Genomic DNA, 13,776 nt, shown 5'->3' on the forward strand with positions numbered 1-13,776 from the left:
TAAATTGTTCCTCTCATTTTACTCTTTCCGATAACAATGAGATAGGTTCTCTCTTTGAGTTATTTTTATTACTTTAAGCATATTAAGATTCGTTAAATAAAAATAATCATGGACACCCCAATTCATCTCAATGGATTCATACATATATAGTAAAAGAATAATTTAAAAAGTTAATTGTCGGTATTTGAAATGTTTAAAGAACACAGGATATGAAACAACAAAAAACCCATGATAATCACTAATTGTTCATTCATTTACTTCTATATATTGAACAAAATAAAGATATAAATTACAGTAATGATTACTCGATTATATACATTTACAATTAAAAATGAGCGGCTACATTTTTCAATTCTGTTCAACAACCATACATAATAAGAAAAAACTAAATCATAGATGTTGACATTTTCTCCGTTATCGTATGTGATTATTAATAGCTCAACATATATGGCGCCAGAAAGAAAACACAATTTGTCTATAAAAAGAATTTATTACTTCTCGAACTACTTTCAGACATAAACCATGTAATCAAAACAACACAGTAAAATATAAACAAAGTAATATATTTACAATAAAAATATTGATCATTGTTGACGAAGACTTAGATGATATTCGAATTCAAGAGGAATTCTATATAAAAAAAGTTGTCGAAGGGGTTAGAAAATATTTTCTTAAATTTGAATTCCCTTTTTAAAAAACAATTATGATTTATATGTTTTAATGAATATTTTTCAGACCAAAGTGCGAAATTTAATCTTCCAAACAATCATCTTACCGAAAAAAGCATCAAATACAATGTAAACTAAAAATGTTTCGTTGAAGATTTGATATATATATATATATATATCCACTTTGAAGACAAAAATTATATTTCTTAAAAATAAAATCATTCTTGACGTCTATGTTGGAATGCGTTATTTGTCAAACATGTTCTAAAATTCGAATCAAAGCTATTTACTTTTGGTGTCAATTTTTACCAAGTATATTCAAGGGCGTAGACTGGTTTGAGCATGGGGGTGCACATCTTGGGAAGGTGGAATTAAAGTTTGGAAAATCAGCTCTTGAAAGCAGAAGAAGGGGTACAAATTTTGTTTTACTTGCCAGTGTCGGAACTTCTCGGCCTCAGCTAGAGGGTGCACCCCCGGCAAGCCCCTTGATATTGTTATCAACTTTATATTCTGTTACACTTAAATATTCCCTTATTTAGGGACTTTCCACAAATCCACAGTTAAAGTGAATTCCATTTGTTTACCAATAAAACCCAAAACTCTTCTATAATAAGAACTTTAAATTTCGTTACGAGTTGAAGTCATGTTGAATGTGCAAAGTGTGATGAAAGCTCACTCTCCTTTAACTGTACAATAACAACGTTCTTGATTGTGAAGCGAATATCACCTACTTTTTTAGGCACATGGAAAGTGTAAAGACTGGTAAATGACGGCTTTCCTTTTGCTGAAATTAGGCTAAGATACAAATTCTCGACTTCATCATAATAGAAAACATGTTTCATTCTTCATTATGCATTAAGTCATTTACATATTGAATATCAAATTTCAAAAGGTCATACCTATAAAAGCAAGACTGTTTCTGGTCACGAATTTGATCAGAAATTTTCGGTCCTTCTTACTTTCCTCATTTCCCCGATTTGTCAACTTGTTTTTAAAGGAAATATACCTGTTTTACTAATGAGTGGTGAATTAGTCTGTTATCATTCAAGCGGGTCTGTAATACAAAACTACACCGATCAGTATGTTGTATTATGGGTAATGAGCCTGGCCAGATATGAATAATTGAAGTCTTGAGATGGGGCCCTTATAATGTTGCTGGTTCGTGTGCCCTTTAAAAGAATTTATTTGTCTTACTATATGCTCTTGTGGCTTCTGATCACTTGCTGGCTTGGTTAGTCATATTCAAATGATCAGTGAGCGGAGGAGGGGTCGGGCACCAGGCCTCACTGGGTGGACCTGCGAATTTTTGAAGACATAAGTCAGGCAAATTTGCGAAAATATTTTTAAAAAAATTGGAAGAACTTTTATTCACGGAAACTTTTTTTCGGATGTTACTCGGCGAGTGTCATCTGTGTTAGTGGACAGGCTCTTCATCTTGTTTTGATACGTCGGTCACAATAAGATCGTAATTATCACTGAATTGAGGGATGCAGACGTTCAAAGTCTTCTTTACAGCAACAGTAACCATGGAAACTAGGTTCAATCTAATTTGCCGAGTATGGAGGAGGTTCCACTGTTCCGTATGGTTTTGAAGAATCTAGATATTTGAGGGGGCGAGTGGTGGGACAGAATGAGACCAAAAAAAGTCGTCAGTGGCTACTGAAACACACGGCAATAATGTTGTTTGTTGTCATTGTTTAATCTATGCTTGTTTTTGTTGATTTGTAGATGTTATTGGTGTATTAAAAGTCGAATATTGATAAAAAGATTGAATATAGATTATTGTTTATTACTTGAAGACATGCAGGTTTTGATGAATTACAATTATGAGATCATGTCAGTCACGATTCAATTGGGATCACAATAAAAAGGTATGGTATATTAATTAGATAATTATAGACATAACTATCAATATTATAACTATATCCACACACAGTGACAGACAGACAGACAAATAGATAGATAGATAGATAGAAAGAAAGAAAGACAGACAGATAGATAGATAGATAGATAGAGATAGATAGATAGATAGATAGATATATAGATAGATAGAAAGAAAGACAGACAGATAGATAGATAGATAGATAGAGATAGATAGATAGATAGATAGATAGATAGATCGATAGAAAGAAAGAAAGAAAGACAGACAGATAGATAGATAGATAGAGATAGATAGATAGATAGAGATAGATAGATAGATTGAAAGATAGATAGAGATAGATAGATAGATAGATTGAAAGATAGATAGAGATAGATAGATAGAGATGGATAGATAGATAGATAGATAGAAAGAAAGAAAGATAGATAGATAGATAGATGAGAGAACTTCTAAAAAGAGCGATAGAAAGATAGCAACAGAGAAAGAGGGAGTAATAGAAAAAGAATAGAGATGGAATACTAACCCATTGTGACGTATTGTGCATTAGGATTTGGGTATGAAGTAGGTCCACTCTCCATTGTTGGTGCTGTGACTGGAGTCGCCTGTACGATGATTCTTGTCTATACCGAGTGGATGACAAAAAAAAGGTTTTCTTAAATAAAACTCACGTTTTGGCTGCTATTACTCAACTTATTTTGCGTTAATGATCTGCCACTGAATTTGTTTTTCACTACTTTGTCTTATCTTTAAATTGTATTCATGTCTAAATGTTGTTATTACACTGTTATACATTTGTCACATTACAATGTACTTTAATGTCATGCTACGATTATGTTTATGTATTGTTAATTTATTTTGACTTTACAATAAATGCAGAAACCCCTGCAATAAAAGGTCAAATCTACCCCAGAAAAATATTTAAATCATTTAAATCAGAGAAAAATCACATTAGCAAAACGCTGAACATTATTTTTTATCAAGCTCGAATGTAAAATAAGAAAGTTATGACATTTTAAAGTTTCGCTTATTTTTCCACACAACAGTTATGCACAAATCATTGACCTGGAAATGACAGATTCGATAATGTCCATCACTCACTATTTGTTTTCTTTTTTATTGTTTAAATTATGCAGTGTTTAAATTTCTGCAGATTCGACAATAAGGACCAACTTGAGTAAACCATAAATAAATGTAAGTCCACAATCATCTTCAAGAGGAATAAAACTTTGTTTTAACAAGATGAGGAGAATATTAGACTACTTCACGTAATAAATTACAATAGAAATAGTGAGTGGGTGATGTCATCAGTCCCCTCATATCCATACCGACCAGGATGTGCGTGTAACTTGTCAAGAACGTCATAACTTTCTCAAAAACTTAAATCCGATTTTGATGAAATTTTTCAGTATTATGCTTGTTGGATTTTTTCTTTTGTATTCAAATCAACTTTTTGTTGGAGTTTGTTACCGTTTACTCTCTGAAGAGCTACAGCTATGAATGAGCATGAGATATGAGTTGGCTTTTTACGCAAACAAACTTGTGGAAATTATAATAAAATAGGATTCATGTATAGGAATGCGGCATGGACGACCGTGACGAAACTGGGGGAAGGGTTTGGGGTCTTCAGTCACCCCTCATCGCTTTATGATCAATAAACATGGTCAAACCGTAAACAAGATTCTTTGGAGGACCCCCTCCTTACCAACCGTTCCCCGCAGCCCCATATACGGAGTACTGCTAAGGTTTGAAATTTTTAATTTATAATTTATGACTTATTTCAAGAACACCATTTCGATACAATTTTCATCACTGTTATAATAATCATTATATATTTGTTATCATCATTATTATCATAATCATCATCATTATCATTATTGTTATTATTACAATGAACATCATTATTATCACTATTATTATTATTATTATCAACATCATCATTATCATCATCATCACCACCAGCTTTATTATCAGCAATAGGATTAAAACTTATTTATTTTTGAAAATATCAATGTTGTTATTTAATTACATCGTTTTTATTATGAAGAAGATAGACTTACCGTCTGAGGTGCTGGCAGGGCACAGCTCATACACGATGCAGTAAGACAGGCGATAAGAGCAATGAAACTGATGATTGATATACATACATTGATTCCTACACGTGCTTCCTGCATGGGTGGCGTATTACATGTTTCGAAAAGAGAAAGAAAATGTTGAGAGGTTTCTTAGCATGACAGAGGCTGGCGTCGGAAGCAAATTGACTTATGTGTAACACCCCCCCCCCCTTCATTTAAAAGACAGAGGCTGGCGTCAAAGGCGGCCTCAAATTGCAAGCGTGAAGGCAGCTTATTAAAAGCCGGAGTCGGAACTGGCTTCAAACCCAACGCACATGACAACAGTGGCATTAGGTGTGTAAACAATGGATTTAAGATTGAATTTTTTATTTGTGTTTGATTGCAACTCCTGAAAAGGGTATCAGATCAATTGTCTGATTAGGAGTTGCCTTAACATGTTTCTTCAGTTTTGTGCTATGCGGGGTAATTCATATTTGCCCGGCCTAGCAGCACATAATACGTATGAAACCAAGCACTCTTTGTTGTAAAAATCAACGACAAAACCATTCAAACACCGTTGTACTGAACGTTATGGCGCGCTCCTGATGCAGTAGTTCGAGGTTAGAGCACTTGTTACATATATTTGTATCACGATGGTGACGCTACAAGTTCCCTCTAACATAATGTCTGTACCAGGCGCGTACGCAAGGGGGGGGGGGTTCGGGGGTTCAAACCCCCCCCCCCCTTTTCCTTTTTTTTTTTTTTTTTTTTGCTTGTCTCCCCAGAGGTCGGTCTGGTCAAGGAGTTATCGGGCAAGAGCCTGATAACTCCTTGGTCTGGTTACGGACAGTTCCCCTACCCAATAATGTATATGACAGCAATAATGAACAGAATATCATGTTCCGACGAAAAACACAGAAAAAATTTCCGCTCGCTTCGCTCGCTCCATTTTATTATATCTTTTATTTCCGCATGTCGCCGACATGATCACGGTATCGCCATTAACAAGGCCATACATGATTATCATGATGTATACTTATGAATACAAGTGAACCAAGACAAAGACATACGTTTTCTTACAAAATATGTTTTACCAATATGAAAACCAAAATGACGGAAAACGCTAAAATGTCGGTTAGCTCGCTCCGCTCGCTCGTAATAATTTATGAAATTCCATAAGTATCTAGTCTCCTGTTCAAGGCCGTATTATGAGTGTTACGAATAGCAGGACATGCAGCATCGACTAATACTTGATTTACTAACAAACTATTGACAAGAAATGTATGTTTTGACGGGAAAACGCGAAAATTTCGGCTCGCTCACTCCGCTCGCTCGTAATCATTTATGAAATTTACTAAGTTTCTAGTCTCTTGATCAAGGCCATATCATGAGACTTACGAGCAGAAGGACATGTATCATCAACTAATATGTTATCATTACCAACAAGCTATTGAGAAGAATTGTATGTTTTGACGGAAAAACGCAAACATTTCGGCTCGCTTGCTCCGCTCGCTCGTAATTATTCATGACATTCTCAAGTTTCTAGTGTTCTGATCAAGGCCATATCCAGGCGCGTAGCAAGGGGGGGGCGACCGCCCCCCAAAAAAAAACGTCCCCAAAAAGAAAAAAAAAGAAGGGAAAAAAGGAGAGGAGAAAAGGAAAAGGGAAGGAAGGAAAGGGAAGAAAGGTAGCTTTGTGTTTTTTCTATTTATTCTTTATTTTTTTCTCAAAAGAGAAACTCCTTCACTCTTCTTGCTTTAAATTCATATATGAATTTTGCTTCCGCGCTGCGCGCGGTTAAATGACAATATTGAAGTTCTCCATTGTTCCCCCACCTTTTCTCTAACCCTGTTTTTCCACCTCAGCTATGTGCTTCTTGCCAGTTAAAGTTAAAATTGTATACATTAGGGCATGAATTTGAGTAAGGTTAGGCCGAAGTAAATGTATGAAGTTATCTTTTTTTTCAATTGATCGCGCAACTTCTGGTCTGGTCGGCTCCGAGCGGGTAAAATCTTTATATCAGTTTCTGCCGTCACCTCCATAAAGTCAGCTTCTCCCGCTTTTCAGCTCATTACTATAAACAACCATAATTTGGGGGCAAACAGGTTCCTAATTTAAAAAGAGGAAGGTATGGAATTCGTGTCGTATTAAATAAAAAAGTACAATATTTTTTTATCAAATTGTATTAAACTTCATGTCATTTCCCTGTATACATTCATCTCCTGTCCTGTTTTGCGCCCTCAGTTTGAAATTTTGAATGACACTTAAGTTTCTTTATATTCAAAATGAAGCGCTTCAGGATAAGTCAAAAAAATTAATCATCCTTTATTATATAGATAGATAATTTCAATAAATCACAGAAGTTTCAACTTTATGCGCACTATTTTCCTTGTAATGAAGTTCAATAATCTTAGAAAATCAATTGAATTAGAGACGATTGGGTATTAGAGATATCTACATTTGATGAAACGTCCGCCCTTTGAAATTTCAGAGTTTCATTGCTCATCGCGGGGAGGAATATCTTCCTCTACCAATCTTCTCCTCTGTTTTGCGAGTTAAAAATATGCACTGATGCTAAATTGTTTGTAATCAAATCTGATCTTTCCAAAGAAAGTTTCAATATATCTTTGAGAATACCCTTTTCTCGGGACCTTTTTATGGCAAGAAAAATTGATAAATCACTTTAGCTTCCGCGCTTCGCGCGGAGTTATTATCATTTTAATTTCCTCCATTGTATACCTCTTTTGTGCGTTTACAATCACTTTTGAAAACAAGGTTCAAAATCGCAATATAGTCAACCGAATTGGAGGTACTAGAGACAAGAGAAACGGCTCCTTTTCATTTTAATTTATGAAACACTAAAAGCTTCGCGCTTCGCGCGGGAGGGGGAAACTACCCCTCCCTGCACCCACTCCCTAAGGAGCGCGCTCTGTAAGTGTTGACAAAAAGGTTATGTTTTCAACGCAAAAACGAGAACATTTCTGCTCGCTCGCGGGTCATGACTGTTACATACCCATCCCCACTTAAATGTTATTGTCTTATTTGCAGCGCTGAAAAAAAATCATCACCCCCCCGCTTATCACTTTTTAGAGAATGGGCGGGAGATTTAAAAAAAAAATCAGCTCGAAACCCCCCCCCCCTTTTCAAAAATCCTGCGTAGAGTCTGTACTACTCAAATACACACATAAACATAATTAATTCGAGGGATTAATCGTACTTGTGTGTAAGTTGTTCGTACGCAATGATCAATAATTAATTACTAGTAGCACTACAGTCATTCGCAGAAATTTGGGTTATGGGGCCCTTTATTGGCGCAGGGGGCTTGTGGAATGGGGCCTTTCAATTTTTTACTATTTTTTAAATAATCTTTTATTCTCTTCTCTCATCAAACCAAATTGAACATAACAAAGCTTGGTTTGAACGTACAATTATTGTGATCAACACATCCATACATTGGACGAATCTTAACGAAAATGAAGTAAAACAATGTCATGAATAAATTCCAAATCAATTCCATTTGTTCTCAAAATATCTGATACAGATGTTTATTGAGTTTGATAACGTGTCCAGCTATAGCGATCGACCTTCCACGGTGATCGGAGTGGATCACACAAATCTGTCAATGTATGTATCTGTGGTCACCAGTGCAAAAAAAAGACGATTCTTTTTAGGGAATCTTAGCTATATATTTCATTTAAGGAATCATATTTTTTGTATAAATAAGAAAAAAACTTACAATTATATAGGTGCAGACTTTATAGTAATCAATGCCTGGATAACAAAGAAATTCCAATTCTTGAGAAGCAGCGTAGACAGAGAGACCAAATAGCTGAGCTGCACAGGCCGCTGACAGTGATGACCATACTGCATAGAATGTTATCTACATAAATTTAAAAAAAAATCATTAAAGTGTAGGTTAAGATTCAAAATTCGATATTTAATACATTTATTATATTCACATATCGGAATTCTTATTTTCAGAGACCTGCAGACTCAAAAGCCTTCCAGTTTCCTTGTTTCATTTCCGAAACTTCACCTTGGTTTTTGTACTATAATTCTTAATTTACTTTCCATATTAATTACCATATACGCATGTTAATACAAACAAATATATTTCTTTTTATATTGTTTGATAAAGGTTCATGTCATGTGAACTACGAATGGTACTGATTATGTAATCAATAAGATAAACAAATTAAAAATAAACATCAAATAGATATATGATGTATGTAATTAAAAAACATAATAGGTTATAATAAACCATACCAACATTTATAAAATCGCAACAAAATATCAATATGTAAGGAAGTGAGGGGCCCCTAAAAAGAAAATTAGCTTGTACACACATTAAAAAAAGTGCTATTTTAGCACTTAGAGTGCTTGTTTATTTATTTATTTAACATCTTTATACAGGGTAACCAATTCAGCTATACAAGATAAAAACATTAACAAAGATAAAAAGCTGGTTTACAATCGGGCCCTGTTAATCAAATACATACAAATTATAAAGTTTATAATAATATGCACAATATACAAGAAATAAATCTTTAAAAATCCCAACCCTCTGTATCGTCATAAGATTCATCAGAAAAACACACAGAAGCACCCACCCACCCTCACACACCCACACACACGCCCCATCACATTCTGCAGACTCGTTACTTACTTGTAACATATAATAATTAATTTAACATTATGATTACATATTGACATAAGCGAAAACAAATTTTACAAATAAGGTATATTTAAGATACAAATGGTGTGGGAATATTTAAAAGAATTCAGAAGTCGTTTGAATATTATTAATGATTGTCTTGAGATATACTGACTGCACTACGAGTGCAGATTTTCTAGTTTAAATTTGAACTAAAAAATCCGCACTCGTATTGCAGTCACTAAACAAGCACTGGAAGTGCCAAATTAGCACTTCATTTTTACAGTGTAGAATCTGGTTCACCTTGCATTCTATCGCGAACAAAAAAAAGTTGTTGCCATGATTTGAAAAAAAATAATTATCCTGGATATACGTGATGAGACAAAACAGTCAGGGATGAGTCTTCATCAAGAACTTCCTATTAAAAATGAAACGTTACAACAAACCTTGATTGTTTATTGTCTGCTCAGCCCCATTCGTTACCATAATGGTACAATAAACCATATTCATGATCTTCTTTGAACTCTAAAAACACTGAGTAAAAATTTACCCAATATTAGAAGGGAGCAAGCTTGTTTGGGGTTGGGCATCCCCCCCATATTTGGCAAAATGTATGTTTTGAGGTCACGCAACATTGCATAAAATTTACTTTTTAACCCAATATTGGTTAAACTTTTTTTTAGAGTGTGGGGTGTGCTAGGAGAAAGAAATCTATTGTTCACTCTAAAAACGAAGATCTAATTTAGCTCTTAAAGACCGTGTATACAGTGACTCCTGATTTTTCTCGTTCAAATTTAAACTAGCCAAATCAGCACTCCGAAGTGCAGTCACTATACAGGCTCTTTATAAGAGCTAAATTAGCTCTTCGTTTTTTAGTGTTTCTTTGCATGAGGGAAAGCTTGCTTTTGAAATGAAGCAGTAAGAGTAAACATAACAGCATTATAATGGTGATAATGATGGAATAACATAAAAAAATATTCTTTTGAAAGCTGTTAATATAATACTATTTAAGAATTCTCCACGTGATAACTTACTCCACATTGCTTCCCAGTAGCCGTTCCTGCTGACCCAGCTATACCTGCGACTAGGAAAAACTGGGAGAAAAGAAATTAAAGAACTTTTTGAAGATATCTAAACATGCATGGTCATGATTGCATTGTGTATGAATTGCATCACCTGAATAAAATTTAGATCATTACATCTGGAGTGAGAAATATATCATCACTAAAGGCACTCTATACATTACAAAACTTGACTTTTTTTCTACTTATAAAAAAAGAAGTTTTGAAATTAACCTGGGATATTTATTGATAGTTTCATGTTAGGACTGTCGAAGGGGGGGGGCAGGCCTGGGGGTGGGGTGTTGTGATCTTGCACCACAAGTTCATTCATCTATTCTATTACATTTTTTGTATTGATTTGTTAAATATCTATTGATTAGTAATATTTCATATTACATTGTTAATTCAATTTAATTAATGTTGAAAGACTCATTCGAATTTAGGCGGAAATGGCTATTATAACCACCTTAAACCTATATCTCAACTATTATTTTCAATCGATAAATCCAATCAAAATAATATTTGGAAATTATCATAAATTGGACGAGCGAACTACACTAATTGGGACTAAATAACAATTATTTATTTGTCAACTTTAAGCATACTGAGTTCAACGAATTTCCTTTTATTACACCTTGGAAGTAGTCATAAAGTAATACAAAACACATTTGCCATTCGGTGTCTTTACAGATCAAACGTGACTTTGACAAAACTATTCTTTATGAAAATCTTACTTCCATATCGATTACTTCGCTCATTTTCCGTCAGAATGGTATCCCTATCTACATCCAATAGAAATTGATTTAATTTTAATGCGGGGTTCGACTTTACCAGCAAACCGCTCCAGATGGGATCACCTATCCGGGACAAATAACACTCCAGCACCATCGCAGTCCCGCCCATGGCGCTGCAGATGATTCCCGTTACAATCTGAATTCCTGCCATACTCTGTAATATTTTGATCTTGTTGTTTCTGGAACGGTTCTCCTGGGCGTTGACATGTTCCACCGTGGTACTCAGGACGGGATCTATCGGGTAGGTCGAGTTTGACATTGTCTGTAGAGTCAAGAATAGAGAGGAAGTAATTGGGTGGACAGAGGGTCAAATAATATTTTTATTTTGTATAAACATCCTATAATTGGACCTTTTATAACGTCATCCACTGTGAGCTTTTTACTGCTTGAAAGGAGGGCAAAAGAGGAAGGAAAAGAAATGAATAAAAGATTACAAAAAGACAGGCAAGTCCCCTTTTCAATAGAAGAAAAAACAAAGTCATAATAAAAGGTCTTACCCCCCCCCCCCCCATCCGAATAATATTTTTATAATAAAAAAAAATGAATATACTGTGACGACTCCGTGGAAATTCACAATATTCAATATTTTTCTTGTTGTCTAAATAATAAAAAGTCACGTGCAGGAATGTTCCACTCTGTACACAACCATTAGCCTAAAGATTAGAATGTTGTTTTGAAATTCGAACATTTAAAATTGCAAATTGCTCCGATGATGTTTTGTCTCAAGATCATGAAGATAAGTCAATTACATTTTACTTGGAGATTTTTTTTTCGTTATAATGATGAGAAAAAATCAACCGAAATTACTATTGAATTCCAGCCATGGCGTAAATTCCTTCAGCAAGAAATTTATCCACATTGTGCTGCACTCGACCCAGGTGAGATGAAAGGGTACCCGGTAGGATTTATTCCTTGAACGCTTTAGCGCCTATGGCGGTTCAACTACAGCCTGGGTAATATGATATCAAGTATCAGAGAGCAATTTAGTATAACTGCGCTATATAAATGGACATTATCATTATAAAATATGGGATACACCATACGCCAAAACCAAGAATGAGGGCCCCGACATGGCAAATGGGGCAGAATTTCCAAAACGCTGCGCGCGAACATGGCGAACGAGCTGAAAAAAAAATGACCTTCATAAAAATCCACTTTGTACTAGGCTGATATATAATTATTCCATCCTTTTCTTTAACTTTTCGTTCTTTTCTTTCTTGGTCGTGAAAATCCTTCCCGTGCATCTGTATACGCCAGCGCAATGACATGCATAAACTATAAAAATTCAAAGGGGATTGTATACACACACACATGATTAAATGGATATGATATAGCTTCAATTCAGAGTGTATAATATCTACGGCATATCAAACGTCTTTGTGAAGTGTTACGTAATATTGACTTATATCCGAGGATGATGTACTGTAGTATTGTATTATGACGTACTTTGGCCACGACAAACATTGAGGGGTTTTAAATTATCTAAATAGCAATACAAAAGTTCCTCATTTTATTTCAATACAAATCACATTATCTTTGTTCATAACAACAGGCGTAATTAGGGGCACAAAAACCCAGATCGGCTAATTCTCGTTGAAAAAAAAATGTTTCTCGCTCGGTCGCTGCTCTCCATCACATACAGCTTACCCTTAACAGCAATTACTTTTTGAGACTATGTTGTATGAAATATAAAAAGACCTTGCTCGGTGACAAGGCTTCTTTTTTAAAAAGTGCCCTTTCATTGGAATAAGTTGTTGAAAAACCGTTCAATTTGGTAATTTTGAATCTTATGAATGTACAAACAGTCCAAGTCTATAGAAGTTCCTTTCGAGTAAATCAAAAAATATAACGATTTTCTTGTACGTAATGATGATTTAAGTCATTTTTAAAAATTCATTTTGTGCACTTTTGGCTGTATTTCTGAGATATAAATTACACACGAGATAGACAAGATGATGGGCGCATATGTAGGTAACAATATTCCACTTTAAACCCACCATGTCCTAGAGATGAACTGGAGCATGATGGGTGGTTCTTATATTCATAAATTATACTTGACTGGATGCACAGTCAGAAAAAAACCCAGATTGTACAGAGAAATATTCGAATCATTCTGTACTTTGTTTTTAACATGAAATTTCCGTAATTTATCAGAACGGGTTTATTTTTTTTAAATAGGGGGATTTTTGTTACAGGAGATACAAGATTTTATATACCAAACACCAATTTTCTGTACGTTTTCACATTGATGCACAGTGCAGTAACATAACAGGTGTATCCCAGACTCAGCTGCAGGAAGTCTTGTTTTAAAGGAGAAATTTTATGATAGCATTTTAATTAGACACGTTAAAGCATGAAATATAAATGCATCAAAGTTACAACAGACAAAATTTACAACATCCCACGTGAAAGTAAATAAAAACCGTTTGATTTTAATACACGACTATATATATACTCACCTTGTTAAAGTGTAGAGCCGGGATGGAAAAATAAGGGTTCACTTCACCTTCCAATATAGAAAATCCTAATTTTCCTTATAATATCAGTCCAATATTGGAGACGATTAAATGTGTAGACGGTTCGACTCGGAGCTAAGAATTAAGATGTTTGCCCTAAGCGGATACTTAAGATTTGGGGTAGGTCTCAGTGATGTATAACAGGATTCCTCG

At 34.7% G+C, this 13,776-nt stretch overlaps 1 protein-coding gene across 2 annotated transcripts; it reads right to left on the reverse strand.

Annotated features, from left to right (window-relative positions):
* Positions 1-1,097: 1,097 nt before the first annotated feature.
* Positions 1,098-13,776, reverse strand: LOC121414275. Of its 2 annotated transcripts, none has more exons than XM_041607393.1 (7): positions 13,567-13,776; positions 11,145-11,369; positions 10,287-10,346; positions 8,335-8,478; positions 4,605-4,712; positions 3,071-3,167; positions 1,098-1,964 (listed from the first exon to the last, which is right to left on the reverse strand). In XM_041607393.1, the coding sequence occupies exons 2-7, from the start codon at positions 11,364-11,366 to the stop codon at positions 1,885-1,887; spliced, it is 711 nt and encodes a 236-aa protein (XP_041463327.1). In that variant the 5' UTR covers positions 11,367-11,369; positions 13,567-13,776; the 3' UTR covers positions 1,098-1,884. The 2 variants fall into 2 exon arrangements, with proteins under 2 accessions (XP_041463327.1, XP_041463328.1); XM_041607394.1 differs by having other exon boundaries at positions 1,098-2,265; positions 13,567-13,767.

The sequence above is a fragment of the Lytechinus variegatus genome, chromosome 4 (assembly GCF_018143015.1).
Source record: "Lytechinus variegatus isolate NC3 chromosome 4, Lvar_3.0, whole genome shotgun sequence".
NCBI lineage: Eukaryota > Metazoa > Echinodermata > Echinoidea > Temnopleuroida > Toxopneustidae > Lytechinus > Lytechinus variegatus.